The 16352-nt window shown below is 45.2% G+C and overlaps 1 protein-coding gene across 3 annotated transcripts in view; it reads right to left on the bottom strand.

Moving 5' to 3' along the window:
• The window catches only part of NECAB2 (N-terminal EF-hand calcium binding protein 2), a 90443-nt gene that overhangs the window by 30197 nt on the left and 43894 nt on the right, over positions 1-16352 (bottom strand). For all 3 annotated transcript variants that reach the window (XM_042027440.1, XM_042027437.1, XM_042027438.1), the window contains exon 3: positions 8003-8111. In XM_042027440.1, coding sequence (XP_041883374.1) covers positions 8003-8111 — 109 coding nt within the window. The remainder of the gene's footprint in view (positions 1-8002; positions 8112-16352) is intronic.

A 16352-nucleotide genomic window follows, 5' to 3' on the forward strand; every position in this document is an offset into this window, starting at 1 on the left:
CACAGGGAGCGATCCTGCCGTGCCCGGCACACAGGGAGCGATCCTGCCGTATCCCGGCACACAGGGAGCGATCCTGCCGTGCCTGGCACACAGGGAGCGATCCTGCCGTGCCCGGCACACAGGGAGCGATCCTGCCGTATCCCGGCACACAGGGAGCGATCCTGCCGTGCCTGGCACACAGGGAGCGATCCTGCTGTACCCCGGCACACAGGGAGCGATCCTGCTGTACCCCGGCACACAGGGAGCGATCCTGCCGTGCCCGGCACACAGGGAGCGATCCTGCCGTGCCCCAGCACACAGGGAGCGATCCTGCCGTGCCACGGCCGGGATGCGGAGCCCCGGGCAGCTGCCGGTCCGTGCGGCGCCTCCTCTGCCCGCAGCTGGGATGCTGAGCAGGGCTGGGGGCTCAGGCCGCCCCCCACCAAATGCCACTGCAGGGACCTTGGGGGCACTCGCAGAGCCAGTGCTGTGTGTGGGTGCCCAGCACAGCAGGGACAAGAGCAAGACAGGCACACGAGTGCCGTGATGAGCGAGTTACAGAGGTGGAAAGGGTGTAAGTATTCATAACCCGGACTGGAAATCACTGCCTGGATTTCAGAGCGGTTCCGTGCTGGAGCCTGCAGGGCTGAGTTACCCAGAAAAGAGCCATTTCCATCAGTCTGACTGACCCCCTCAGCCCGCTGTGCCGCGGTGCTGCTGCCCTGCTCCTCCCCGCGCAAGAAAGCCAAGGGATGCTGTGAGTTTTCACCTTCACAGGGGCACGATAGTGGCACAAATACCTCTGGCTTGCAGCAAAGCTACACTTCAGATGTTTTTTCACACACTTCCCTCCACCTGTTGGCCCTCTCCTTTACATCAAAAGACGTAATTTATCCATGTTTTTAAGCTCTCATTATTTCTTTTAGCACCATTTTCAGAGCAAACCACTAAAACAAATAAATATTCCTTTTTGGAGGGAGGAGATGATCTCTTATGCTTTTATGCACAACCTGTCAACAGTATGAAACAGTCAGAAATGGCCTCTTTTGATGAGTGAATATTTAACATTTTGCCTATTTCCCCTTGATATGGAAGCCTGGGCTAATCCAATTTCTATTTGTAATATCTGTAATATTGAACAGTAAAAGAGACAGGGATTGTTCAGAGCTCAGCTGAATGGGTTGCTAATTGCCAGAAGCAAATAATGAGATATTGAGAGCATGAGGTAAAATTAAATCAGCCTTCTTCTCCTTTTAGATTTTGCAGGTATCTTGTTTACTGCCAAAACTGTATGTAGGAGAGGAAGAAATTAGAGCAACAAATGTGCAGGTTTGGATATGTAACATACAACTGGCAGGGAACTAGTAAAAGAATAGTAAAGCAAGAAATCCCTGGATTCTATTGCTGTATTTTCCCCTATATCTTTGTTTCTCATTCATTCTTTTCTCCTGCCATTGAAAAATTATCTAAAAATCCTCCTCCCAAATCCAGTCCCAAGGCAGACAGCTTGCTCTGCCTACCAAAGAACAGCTGGACATATCTGCTGCTTGATGCTGGTGCCCTAAGTATATTTACCAAGAAAAAAAGCCCCATAAATTTGCAAGATTGGAGCTGAAAGTAAAGTCTACAATCTCTTTGAATGCCTCAAATATGACTCAAACACAAGTGGTTGGTTAGAATTAAATATCTCAGTCACTTTTATGATTTTAACACAAGATCTTGGTATCTTTCTATTCCCTAGAACGGAAAACCTGTGAGGCAGAATGGCCCTGAACAATCCAAAAAATAAGGTGCTGAGCCCCTTTCCCAGCTAGAAAAGTCTCTGATGTGATATTTCTTCACTCCATTTGTGCAGATAAACCCTCCCCAATCTTCGCACTCTGCAGCAAACACCAGCCAGCTGCTCCCAGAGCCAATCTCCTTCACTACCAGACAGGCTCTCCCCAGGGACCCAGCAGAGAGCCTGCCTGGGAAAACACCTGGGAAATAGGATTAGAAATAGAAAAATGTTCTCAAATGTTAGTTCAAACAAGATTCTGTGCAGTTTTTCAGCTTTGTGTTTCTCACAATGACCTTCCCACAGAGTGATTTGTTTTTAAAGCCCCTTTTCTTTGGTGAGCCTGAGATGTTTTGTGTCCCTATCTACTTGCAGATGCTGAGCACCAGCTTTGGCACCAAGTATTTCTTCACTTAAAAGAAAAATAGAGCAAAGTATAGTTTAAATGACATGTCTAGAGAAGAGTAAGCTGGGACTCAAAAACATCTTCCACATAAACAAAATCCACCAAATGCCCATGTTCTTGAGAGCCAGAAACTAGAGCAAGACATGTAATTTTTGTGCAATCATTTTGTCCCTTTCAGAAGAGACAAGAACTGTCTCTTGAATCAGTTAATCAAGATCTTGGCTGATTAAACCATCCGTAGTTTGTTTCCCAGGGAGCTAATTGAGAACATTCCATATTCAGAAGTGAAGCTGGTTTCAATGGGCACAGCCATCTCTGTAGTGCAGGCTTCAGACAAATCCAGCATGCCACTGAATCAGGTTTGCAATGCAAATAGCCAAGATTAGGGAGGGAGAGAGAGGGAGGATCAGGAAAAAAGTATTCAGTCATAATCATTATTGTTCTTTTCTGATCAAATTTGAGAGGACTGGACTGCAGAAACCCAGGGAAAAGCAAGGGCAGCAGAGCACTGCTCCCGAAGTCTCCCTACGTGCAGGGATCCTCTCAGATGGAGACTTCTCACCCAAAGGACACCAGACCTGGGGTGAGTAGGAGGAAGGCAAAGCACCTCAGAGTAGTGCCTGGAGGGACTGTGGCATCCAAACAAAGCAGTAACAGACCCTTTCCACCAGAGGAAAAAAAGGACTGGAGCAGAAGGACAGCAGACTGCTGTCCAGAAGGCCCTGAAGGTGTTCAGGTCTGGAGCAGGACTGTGTGCTGGAAGGAGGGTGTTGAGAAACTCATCTTCACCTTTGGGTATTGACACATTCAAAGTAACAGAGAATCAAAGTTAATCTGTGGAAACTGTAAGACCCATTTTGAGAGCTTCTGGCCCCACAAATACCCTGCTGATGCCAGTAAGAGCAGGGGCAGTCCAAAGCTTCCACCCTGTCCTCACTGGCATTGTGGGTCCCTCAAAGTGCTGGAGCTGAATGCACTGCTGGAAGCAGCACAGCTGTGTCGGCAGAGTGCTCTGGGGCCCGACACACTCTGCTCCACTGTGGGACTAATTAGTGCAGGCAGAGAAGCTCATTAGGATCATTAGCTGCTTCTGAGGTGGCCCTGCACTTGTCCCCCCGCTCGGGAACTGAATGGGTTGGTAGCTACCCTGACCATACCCTGCTGCATCTCTGCACCCTGAAGTGACCCCAAATTACTGTGATTTATAGTACAGCTCCCTGTGGTACCTGAGCAGCTGAGGGGTCAGAGGAGGAAGGTGGCTTCATATTCTCAAGAAGGATATTGTTCAGCATCCCAAAGGCAGGTGATCAGTTTTCCCCTCCATCCCCTGCAATTACCCCTCTGGACCACCTCCTGCCCCAGGTCAGTGCCTTGAAGGATGGGAGGTGGCACTGCCAGGTGCAGTACAGGCTGGAGAACTCAAGAGGCTTCAGTTCTCCTTTTGTCACAATCCTCTGGCAAAAGTGACAGTCTGGGGAAACTGCAAAGGCTTCTGAGAAGCTTCTGTTAATTATCCTACATGCACACTCCAGCCTTTTCTAGTGTTTGCCACTGGAGAGAAGAGCTCATTTAGAGCGGGGAGAGGTGGAGAATAAAGCCATTAAAAGAATAGCTGTAAGCCTAGCAAAGAGATAACAAATGACAGAGCAGCAGAATGCTAAAGCCATGTCCTTGTCTCCTTGTGAATGGGCCTGTACAGCTCATTGGAGCAGTCCTGCCCCAGTGAGCAGATCTCTCCCCAAAGGGTTGTCCTCTGCAGCTATGAAAAATGCACGAGATAGAAAAAGAATTTTTAAAATCCTCTGCAAGGACTACACTTGTTCGGTCAACAGCCAAGTCTGACATCCCTGTGCCTTCCCAAGGGCTCAGAGGTGCTTCTTCCTTCCAAGGGGATGCAGAGTGGGAGTTAGTGCCAGCCCAGGGAGCTGGCAGAAGATGAGAGCTGTGAGTCAGAAAAAGCAAGCTTTGTCCAGTATCACAGTAACACCTTTAAAGGGTTTCATCTGTTCATTTGTGACCCTAAAACTTGTTTGGCTTTACATCTGAAATGACTTTTACCTTTTGAAATTGATACATCTTTTTAGAAAAAGTAAGAAAGTGTGTAGATAACTCTGCAAATATAACTGGATTTCCCAGGTAACCATTAACCCAATGTTTTATAAAGCCCCTTTCTGCCACTAAACAAGAAGTATCTATTTAGTTATGTATGTCCATACATCACATGAACATACTTTGCAGATTATTTGGGCTGTTCCAGTAGCCTTGGTATTAATAGTAACATAACCTCTCCAATAATCTTCAGGCAGCCCCCCAAGGAGCACTGCTGAAACCACCTGAAATAACAGCTAAAACCAGTGGTGAAAAACCACCCAGCAATGTCTTGTTCTTGCGTCCTGCTACAGCTGGGAGGAGAGAAGGAGGGCAGACCGTGTGAGAAACAGAGAGAAAAATGCGACTTCTTAGTTGGTTTTAAGTAACAGCAGCTTTAGGAATATAATTTTGCCAAAAAACACCAAGAGAAACACATGACACATTTTGCACATTCCTGCTGCCAGATGAATTACCTGGTGATGATGGGATCTACAGCATAGTTCTTGCATGGAGATACCTGGTAATAAAACCCTGGGGTGGGGCTTTGAAGCCCGTGCCCAGCACCCCACACCATCAACCCCCTAGAGGCACTTCCCAGGCAGTCAAGAAGAAAGGAGGAAGCTCATTAACGCTGCTGGGTTATTTTGGAATCTCTCTTTTCAGTTCAGCATCCTCCTAAGTACACCCTGCTGTCAGTGTGATGTCTCTCTGGGCTCTAGGATGCCGGGATTGAAGCACAGACTCCTCCAGCCACAGCACCTCAGCACTGACTCTGCAGAGCAGCATAGCTACTCCTTCACCCATAACCCACCTCATCCTCCCACTCCTCTGCCCAGCTTTTCTCTTTCCCACTGTCTCCCCAGCTAATCCCAGTCAAGAAACTGGTACAGACATTCATTTTCTCTACTCCCACAAGGCAGCTCTCTGTTTCTAAAAATACTCCAGGAAATTGAATCAACATTTTGTAATTGGCTGGTAGCAGCAATTACTAATAATCAGCAGGAACATAATTTTCTTCATTTTCTACTCTTGCTGTAATGTAATCTCAATAAACAAACTTTGTTTTGCACACTAAACAAACACAATGGCCAATATGAGAAAAATGGGGAGATAAAAGAGAGTATCAAAAAAATTAAAAATAAACAAATTTCTATCAAATAGCAAAAACTGTAATTCAAACAGCCTTTGAGAAAGATAAAGTTGATATTGTTCTTACGTTCCCCTGTAAAATGGAAAAATGAAGGCTGCACTCCACTTCTCTTGCACAGCGACAGCAGTGCCTGGGCTTGCTGGAGGCAGCATCCCCCCTGCCCAAGCTCCCACAGACCTGGCAATTTACTGTGAGGGTAACAAAAGACACAGCAAGGTGAAGAGCACACATGACTTGGACTTGAAGGACTGTACTGGACGCAGGACTGCAGTCAAGCAAACCACTCAGTTCATAGTAAAAAACAATTTTGAAGAAGGAAGCCTGGCTCTGAATAGGTTTTCTGGAGACTGAGACAGCTCTTGCAGATTAAAAACAAGGAATACTTTCCTTCCCCAACTTGATAAATTTGCTATAGATGTCTATGCTTTCTAAATCAATAAACAAGTGCCAATTCATGCAAGGATTTAACTTGGAAGCGTGACCAACTCGTTGCTTTTCCTTCCAGCCAAGAACAGCAGATGGTCTGCTGCTCTCTGCAAGTATCAGTCCCTAACAGGTATTGATGACTGTATCAAGGCAGCTTGGCTAAAGACAAATCCTACCAAATCGTGGGAGCTCTTGTCATGCTTGGGAACTGCTCAACGAGACCCCTTGCCAACAGCACTGCTGCATGGCATTTACAAATAGCACATTTTCTCTCTGTCCAGTTTAGGAGACATCCCTTACTAAGGCTTGGAGCAAGCTGCAAATTCCCTACAATTCCCAAGAAAAAAATGGGCTGCAATCCAATTTCCTGTTTCAAAAAGACCAGAAGAAATATCCCCACACTCACCCCCACGTGCCCTGGATTGCACATCAACCCTCTGCTTCCTTCCAAAGGCCATGTGGGCATTGGCAGACTCAGGCAATGCTATAAATTATAAATTATTTCAGTACAGAGGCAGGTGAGCACCCAAGTCCCAGAGTCTACTGAGAGTTCACCTGGGAACATCACCAGGAGCTGGAAGAAGAGCCTTTAGAAAGGACAGATCCTTCCCAGATAGTTTTAGTAATAAAATCACTAAACTTTCTTTGGTTCAGGGAAAGGTAAGTATCAAGCTGGTCTTCGGTATTTCTGACCTTGGAATAAACTTTGGGAAGTACACACATTGAAAAGATATGATTTTGAGAAACTTCACATTTACTTTGCTCTTGGAAATTCTTCAGCAGTCCCTGTACTGTGTTGATGAGTTTTACAGCTGCTGCTTAGGTGCCAGTGCCCTCCAGCAGAGTCACTGCTTTCCAGGGGATTTTTTGGATGGGTGGCAAAAAAAGCACCACTCACATGGGCAAAACTCCATCTCCCTGCTGTCAGAAGGCTTCAGAATTAACCAGATTATTATTTTTCAAGCACTTGCTTTAAGACTTCTCATTTAAAATTGGATTCTCTTTTCTTCTGTTTTTTGGACAGATTTTTTTCTCTCCAGAGGAATAGGAGTCACACTAGAATATGACTCAAAGATGTTTTTTACTTGCATTTTCAAATAGATAAAACCACTCAGGCTTTTGAAGACAGATTCCACTTGGAAAGGGAAAAGCCACCAGTGGGTTGTGCCCTTTGTGCTGGTGCCCAGTGCTGCTGTTGCCTGCTGGCAGTCTCCTACTGGAAAACCATGGCTTCAGGCTGATCCCAAATGCTGCTGGCACCAGACACTGTCAGGGAGCTCACAAACACCTCAGACCCCACCAAAGGCAAAGGCAGGCAGAGGGAGCACTGAGGGAGAAACAGCCAGGACAGGGAGGGGAAGGAAACATCAGCTGCTAACGAGTCTGTCAGCTCAGTTTGACAGCCTGGCACAGCCTGCAGAAGCTTGATGCTCATGGAGAGCAGTCAGGTGCCATATTTAAGCTTCAACTTTGATGTCATGTCAAACTAAAGGCACACCTAGAGCCCTCCTCTGCCATCGTTTTTCCCTGCTGCTGTTGTAGCCACAATGCTGACTGTGCTCCTGGGTCCAGCCCTCACTGCCTTGGCCAGGCTTTGTGTGGCCAGAACAGCCACCTTGGGCTGTGGGGAGCAGAGCAGGGGCAAAGCATCCACAACTTGGATCAACATCTCACCTTGAAGGTAAAGGGGCTCGTTTCTTTAAGTGCTAGAACAATCACTGCTTTCCAGGGTTTTTTTGGATTGGAGGTGAAGTAGGCATGGTCCAGGTGCAGGGGATACAGAGACATCACAAAGAGGCAGGACAGGTCTGTGCTTAGAGAGATTCACACCATTGCCTTTTATAGCACAGCAAAATTTTAGATAAAGTGAAAAAGTTAAAGAGGTATTTAAATGCCCACATCAAACTAAGAATAGTTTCAGATGCTGTAAAGGTCAGGTTTCACTAAAGGAAACGGCCTGAAAAAACCACCAAGACAAAAGAAGTCTTAATGGCTGTCAGGATGAGACACGAACCAAGCAGAAACAGAGATTTTGCAAAGTTTTGCAAAGCAAGTTGCACCCCCGCAGCCCGTGCAGAGCTCAGCTCTCCAGAGAAGCACAGCATGGCTGCTGCACACCCCTGCCATGATCCACACTCTGTGAAATGGAAGGGTGTCAGCACAGGGAACTTACTTAGTGTTGTCTGAGTCAATGGCATGAAAGAGCTTCTCAAGTTCTTCTTCGTTGAGTGTCCCATCAGAAAAGAAGGCCTGGAACTCCTCCAGGGACAGCTTCCCATCATCTGCAAACAGTGACACAGCTGCCATTAGGGAAAGGGGACAAGTAAAGTGAGGGGGACAAGGCTGAAAATCAAGAGTTATTTACAGATTTAAGGATTTACACCAAAATTATCTCCAAATGCTTCTGCAAAACTGGCCCTCAACCAGCGCAGATCTTACAGAGTCACAGAATCACACAATCACCAGGTTGGAAGAGACCTTCAAGATCACCGAGTCCAACCCATGCCCTAACACCACCTCAACTAAACCATGGCACTGAGTGCCACATCCAATCTTTTTTTAAACACATCCGGGGATGGTGACTCCACCACCTCCCCCGGCAGACGATTCCAGTATTTAACCACTCTTACTGTGAAAAACTTATTCCTAATATCCAACCCATATTTCCCCTGGGGCAGTTTAAGACTGTGTCCTCTCGTTCTGTCAGTTGCTGCCTGGAGGCAGCGGGTCTCAGGGTGGGACCCTGCAGCTCTGGCTGAGCCAGGGCCAGATGAAGGTGCTCCTGGGTATGGATACACTGGCCACTGGCAACTAATTGGGCTATTAAGCCAAAGCCTGGCTCAAACCTAAAGAGGAAAAACTGTTAAGCTTCATCCTAAAACTGAATTACATTTAAGAGATTATGGAGTGTTTTGTCTACCCTATGCTCAAATGACACAGGACACTCATTAAGGGACGTTTAACAGATAGGAAAAGACCCTGGGCTGGAATTATAACAGACCCAGCAGTATCTTTTGCCATCTCCATCCAGCTGCATCCTCTCCAGCACAGTCCATCTCCCTGCTCTGGACAGAAATGTTAAACAGCAGCTACCAAGCACTGTGGACAGGCACAGAGCTGGCTGTGAGAAAGCTCCTGTGAAGTTCAGCAATAAAGCAACAGGAGAGAGACAAAAGAAGCTCTAAAGAAACTTTAATTTATCATTTCTTGTCCAAGCTGCTGACGCCAGACCCTGGTGTGCAGCAGTGCCTGGGGGGGAATGACTACCCCAGGTCACATATTATTTAAAACCTTTCCATTCACATCCACAGAAGAGTCACAGACTGGAAATGCTGCCTACTTTGTGCTAGGACAATGTATCATTTATTATTTAATCAAATCAATAATAAACCCTGTTGTTTCTTTTTCAGGAAATGATGCTAGAGGACAAAATCAGCCAACTCTCCACATACACATCAATATTTCTTCCCCAAAGTAAGTCTGCTGCTCTTTAAACATACCTGCATTGCCAAATACTAACCCAGTTTCCCTTGCCTGGCATAGACAAATTTAGAACAATGATAAACTGAGTCTAAGATGCCCATTTAATTGGCAATTATGAAAGGAACACAGCAGGAGAACAAAGTCTACAGCAGCCCTGGGTGAAGAGGGCACCACTTCCAGAGCACCACAATGGCTGCAGAAAGGGTCCAGCTGCCTTTATTGTTTTTCTGCACTCCTTCCCCAAAATGTGACCTCTTTGCAGCAGGCAGGGTGCAGAATACCAATGCACAGCTCAGGAAATAGGTCCCAAATCTGCTCTCTGTTTCTGATTACAGAACACTAAAGCACCTGTACTTCAGCAGGAACCTACTGCTTGAAGCATCCCACCTGTGTCACCTGGAGATTAACCCAGTGGTGAGATTCTTTCCCCAAAGGAGATAAAAAGACTGTCCAGAGCAGGAGCCCCCTCCACACCACCCATCTCCACCTCTTCATATTGCAGAACTGGATAAGAAGCTCTTCCCCCTCAGTGCTCCTATTTATGCAGTATCCCAGCCAAGATCAAGGTTTGGTTTCTTCTGATCCTGACTGGCAATGAATGCTCATCTTCAAACACCAAGATCAAAAGGATGGCAGCATTTCTATCCCACAAGGGCTAAACAATTCTTTATATGTGGAACATTTTACCTGTAAACCATAAATTAGCAACTGTTCACCTTCAAACTGTCCTTCCACACAGAGGGCAGGCAGAAATAAATTCCCAGAAAAGTCACATAAATCAACTTACTGGGAAAGAGAAACTGTAAGGTGAAGTGGGTATTTTTTCAGGAGAGAACTTTGATCTGAATTTACAGTTTGCTTAACTCTGAAAAAAAGGTGTTTCTAAGTTTAAGGCAAAAAATCCATGGCCTTTATCTAGTTTATATCTTATAACTCCAGTCTTTCATTTTACTCTGGCTTGATTTGTTTTGGTCTGGGTTTTTTGAGGGTTTTTTTGAGTAGTACGCTCCAGGACACATTTTTGCTGCAGCCTCTGAAATGTCTGTGTTTAAAATCTGTGCCAAAACACTGCTCTGACTCCTATCTCAGAGCCTCCAGAAAGAACAGGTAGAACAGATACCAACTACCATGACATGTCAGATCACTGGAAACCAACACACACCGAATTTTTGTTGGCATTTAACAGCCCAAAGTAATGAAAAAAGAGGATGATTTAAGGATCTAGAGGAAGAAGGAGATGACAGTGACTTTTATCTAATTTTTATTGTCTAGAGACCCCACAGAACTGCTTGAATAAAAGTATTCTGACCCCACAGAATCTGAATGAAAGTACCAATTTTATTTGCAAGCAGTGCTCAGGACTTTCATTCCCCCCCGAACCACCAGCACCAAGTACCAGTCAGCTTAAAGCTGATTGTCATTTAATACAAACTGGAATACTTGCCTGCAAACACACAAAGCAAAAGCCTTTCTGAGTAACGAGATAATCCTTGAGCTGCATATCTATAATTGTGGAACAGCCTGAGAGCCTGGGTTTCTGGAGCCCAGCAAGCAAAGATGCCTTCAGGGAACTCAGGGTGATAAGAGGAAGCAGACTGGGCTGGGATTTGCCAGTTCAAATTAAACTGTTAAAAAACCCTGGGCAAGGAGGGTTGACCACAATGCCACCAACACCAGGTCCCCTGGCTGGCAGTCGCTGTGATAAGTAAGAGCTGATGGGACACTGTGGTCCAGGAGGAGCCTTATCAGGACAGTCACAGCTTTTTCTGACAGCAGAAGTGTGTGCACCCAGTAGAGAATGGATAAGACTTCCAGAAAGCAGCTTTTTGCTGAAAGCGGCTGGGCTCAAAAGGTACAAATTCTCCAGATGGACAGGCAGGGGCTGTACCAGAGCCTCAATTGTACGGTTCAGCCTCACCCACACCCTGCCCTGTAGAGCTTGTCTGGGACCTTTCAGCCCTTGGGAGCAACTTTTGATAGGAAGCATGATAGAAAAATTGAGATTCTTCACCAAATCTCACTAAACCAAATAAAGTTTCCATCATTTTTAAGATCTAGAGATCTCAAAGAGATCTAGATTGTAAAGATCTTAAAATCCAGAGATCTAGATCTACACAAATATTTGTGACTTTTTTATCTGGACAACCATACAAAAGGTGGACAACCTATTTCCACTGACTACCTCCCTCCCCTTTAAACCCAGTGCTTGAAGTTAACACCTAGCTGCCAGCAAGGACAAGTGCCACTAACTAGAAATTGCCTCCCTTGCACTGATCGGCTGAGAAAAGAGATAATCAGGCCACAGCTATCCTGCCATCATTTCTTCCTAAGAGAGCAATCTTCATTTTACCCCAGCTTTTCAAAATAATTCAATCACAGGCAAAGACCAAAGCAAATTGCCAGCCCAACAGAGCTATCAAAGTTAAAAGTAACTGAAGAGAGAAGGACATAAGAGAGAACATCAGAAAGCCCCAACTGGGATGTTATTATATCTCCATTTGCCATCATGAAAATGTGAGGAGTCCAGAAGTAGCTTTTACACCTTCCGACTCACACAATCAAGCTGTTCTCACCCGCTAACACAGCCCAGGGAAAAATCAAACTGAGATCATAAATTGTCCAAGGTATAGGAAATCTGATGGCTGAGTTTCTGGAAATTCACTCAGTGATACAAATAGCTTAAAGCAGCTACAAAATAAGGTCACTGTTCTGAGCCTGAGTTTGCTAAATCTGTTTTCAATTACATGAGTTTGAGACTGCTCATATATTTTCCAGATATATTATGAATATATTTTCTAGCTATTATTATGAATATACTTCATTACTTACTTTTACTTCTCTGCGAGTTCTAAAATGCTCTAAGCTTCGCTTACTTGCAAGTGCCCATGAGCTATGGGTAAGTAAATTGGATTTTATTGTAGCCTGTGAATAAAAATGATAACTCTATTTTTTTCTTCTTTTTTGGGGGTATGCCTGTGCAGATACATGAGCCAGCAAGAACAGGAATTGGCTTCTACCCTGAAGCTTTCATCCAGCCCCCTCGGAAGCCAAGAGGACAGACTTTATTCATTAGAACAAAGGGGAATATGGGCTTCAGCTTCCATCCTGGGCTGTTAGGAAAAATTACCTCCAGGCCCACAGATCTGATCTGTGATGAACCTTTCCACTGGGCTAAGAAGGGGTGCGTTCTCTGCATCAGCCAGCCCTGTCCAAAAATCATCTGCAGCTCCTCGCCACTTGCTCAGGCACGTAGCAGCCAACAAAAAATTACCCAGCCACTTTAATTCCAGCCTCACAGAGTTCTGATGGGGGCAATAGCATTTAGTTGGAAGCAGGGCTGGTGATTCACCTCCAGACCTGGCTGAAGCTGCAGAACCACAGGAGCTGCACAGCCCATGTTTGGGTGGCTCCACACAAGGACGGTGCCATTGCCACTGGAAGAGAGCCCCTGCAAGTGGCTTTGCTAATGAGATGTACCACACATCATTACAAGGAATTACTACAATTACAGTAATTTTCTAGTGAAAGAAATTTACAGAATGACTCCAAAATTTTGAAACTTAACTAATGCCCAGCACAGCTGTTTTCACATGGGTCAGTACCACACCAAGTGATCTGAACAGGTACCCTGAGAGACAGATTTCCAACATAGCAGATAATCTCTATTTGGAGTACTCCTGTGCATTTCTAATGCCAGCTGGGAGTGCTGGTGACACCTCTTGGGGGATGCTGGCACAGGAATGCCAAGGCTGGCACAGAAGACAGTTTCACATACAGACAAAGCAAGGGATTGAACTATGGGGTCTGGGGTTTTGCTTTCTCAGCTCACTGAGAAACACTTGATCAATGCTTTTGTGTGTACTGGGCATGATCCCCTCCTTCACCTTCTTGCCATTAACACAGGTTTGAGGTGGTGTCTTCCATCTTCTGCCAGTGACCCCACGACAGCTCCCACGGGCACAACCCCCAGTGCTCCTCACTCTGGGGCAGGCTGGGCACACTCACCCAAGCTCACTGGCAAATGCCACATGCTGCCCTGCTTCCAGCATCACCATCTTTGTGCCATGTGTTAATAAAAACCTTTGGGATTTTTATCTTCCCAGAACATCTTTCCTTTCTATGCCTGGATGGGGCACTTGATAGAAGGACTGAGAATCCTTTTTGTGACAGGATTAGCCTTTCCATTTCCATTAAAATAGGGGAAAAGCGACTTTCATTTCAAAATTACCACATCAGTCAGTTTAAGAGAGTGAGGAATGACATAAAGCCTGGTTCTTGTCTAGGGCAATGGGTAATGGTGCATGCACCAAGCAGACAATGGCTGGGAATCTTCCCTGTAGGATTTGGACTGGAGAAAAATGGGATTTTCATTGTAGTCAGAAAACTGAACCTCATTCCCATCAGAAATAGTCTGGGCATTAAGCAATGTCCATTAGCATGTCAGAATTTTCCCCAAACTGCTCAGCTTTTATCATGAAATCAAGCCTTTTGTCATCCTAGAGTTAGAAGCAATTTTGAAATTATTTTTAATGGCAGCTATAGATAGTTGTCAAATGTAAGCTGGTAGGTAGGGAGATATGCAGGAGTGATATAGCACATTTTCTCCCACTATCTTTTGTGAAGACGGTACTTTTTTCAGTTTCCCACATAATTCTCACCCTGCTGTAATGACCTGATTTAAATGTGGGGGGTTCTTTTCTGTAGTTACCCATTACATTGAATTTGGACGTTTTATCACAGGTATCTAGGAATGCCTTCCAAAAAAATTCCCAGCTGTTTACAAATTAAGTGCTGGAGTTAGACTTCCTCAGGGTGTAAGTAGCCTGGCCAGGACCAATGCAAGTGCTGCTTAGTAGAGGTTATAGCAAAAATCACCTAAACAGTTACAAGAGGATTCAGCCAGAAATGCCTGTAGTCCACAAAGTTTTCTCCATGCACCATTTTCCTCCAGAAAACTGGAGGTAACCTGTTTCAGTTTTCCTCTCACTATCCAAGTTATTTGCTTGCAGTTTAAAAAGAAAATTACTGTCAACAGCTGATCTCAATGCATTTGCTTCACATCTGTAGTGGCACAAGGAAAGCACTGAGTCAGCCCCTCCACGTGCTGCAGCTCTGCAATTATTCATGCAGAATGCAGGTGATCTGTGCCCTGGGACCCTGTGCACACAAACATGTTGGTCTGGCTCAGGGCAGAGCAGTGGGAAAAGGCTCAGGAAAGGAAACCAGAGCTTGCAGCAAGCAACGTCCTGGCAAAGAATTCATTTTGAGAGGCAATAGGTGAATTCTCGATGGGTTCCTTGGGCTCCAGCCTGGGCAGCCAAGAGGGGCTGGAGGGGAGGCACCCTGGATGGCTGTGCACCAAGGTCAGTGTCGTAGCACAAAGCAGACCTCTGGGCTAAATACCATAAATATATAACCTTAAATAAATACATAAATAAAGTGTCCTGGTTTTGTTTGGGATAGAGTTACTTTTCTTCCTAGAGGCTGGTACAGTGCTGTACTTTGGATTTAGTATGAGAATAATGCTGACAACACACTGCTGTTCTAGTTGTTGCTGAAGGGTTTGGGGACATACCTTCACCTCTGTTCCTTCACTCTCCCCCATCAGGAAATCTCTGTTTCCAAGATGTTGCAGTCATCAGCAGACCCAGCTTAGCTCCAGACATACAACTGCCACTGCATCTCAGTTATTTTTCATCTTGGTTGACCTGACACTGCCTTTTTATATTGGGTGCTATTAAATGGATGGCTGACTTTGAACAACCATGGCTTTTTAGCACCTCGGATTTATTTACTCATTTAAAGTCTTTGCCCTGTGAGTTACACAAGGACAGGCCAGCACAGCAAAGCAGAAAGTTGCTGTGCAGAGCTCGCAATCTCCTGGCCCAAACAGCCTCATTCTCTCTCCCAAAGACTTTGGCTCTCCACATGTCCAAACACCTGTCTTGCTCTCTCCATTGTTACTCAGTCTCACCCTCTCTGTCATCCTGAACATCTACTTCCTTCTTCATTGAAGTGCCTTCAGTATCTCCCCTCCCCACGCTTCCCAACTTCTTTTTTTATTTGAACCCTTAGGTGTAACATGTAAGACATTGTAGACACAGCTATACAAAATAAAAATTTATGTTTTAGAGGAGACTGGAAGAAAGAAGTGGTTGCAACACTGTCAACCTTTGATCCCTACTATTTGATCCCCAAACTTCCTGTTTATTGCTCAGGGAGCCTTGCTGCAGACCCCATCTTCAGTCACCTTCCTGAAAAAAGTTGCGCAGACTGGATATTAGGAAAAATTTCTTCACTGAAAGGATGGTCAGGCACTGGAACAGGCTGCCCAGGAAAGTGGTGGGATCACCACCTGTGAAGGTATTTAACACACTTGTAGGTGTGGCATTCGGGAACACAGTGATAGACCCCAGGGGCACTCTATGGTCTTAGGGGGCTTTTCCAACCTTAGTTATTCTGTGATTTAAAAAACATCAGCAACCTTTCCTATACAAAACCCCCAGTCAAAGCCCACGAGCTACAAACAGCCTCTCTAAATATTTGATCTAAAGTGAAAATGAAACACAAAGACAGCACAGCTTGTTGTTAATATGAGATCACTCTGTGCTTCAACCATCCCAAGGTGGTAAATCCTGACTTCAAAACTTCCTCCTTGCATTTAAGGCAAAATTACCAGGAGCCTTGCTAAAAGAGAGCAGAACCTGCCTCCTGCAGTGCCCTAAAAACAACTATTCTGGACAGGAATTACTACAGACAATTAAAAATACAATAAAATAAATAGTAGGAGGAAAAACTGATATTTGGATACTTACATTATTAAATAGCACAGCTGTTCTTTTCCTATGCAAAAAATAGTTAGTTTTTATCCATCAGCAAACTGCATTGTGATACGTAATTCCCTGCAAGGTTAAGCATTTCTCTGTGTGCAAAATAGAGGTGGCCTGGGAATCATGGAGAGATATTTAAATCTCCTCCTGAGCCCTGCCACATCAAAGTAGAGCAGTGGGTTTATTTGGGAGACTTTTTTGCAATTCCCC

This window comes from Corvus kubaryi, unplaced genomic scaffold (assembly GCF_017639235.1).
Source record: "Corvus kubaryi isolate FWS band 111438036 unplaced genomic scaffold, C.kubaryi_AGA036_p1.0 37300, whole genome shotgun sequence".
Lineage (NCBI taxonomy): Eukaryota > Metazoa > Chordata > Aves > Passeriformes > Corvidae > Corvus > Corvus kubaryi.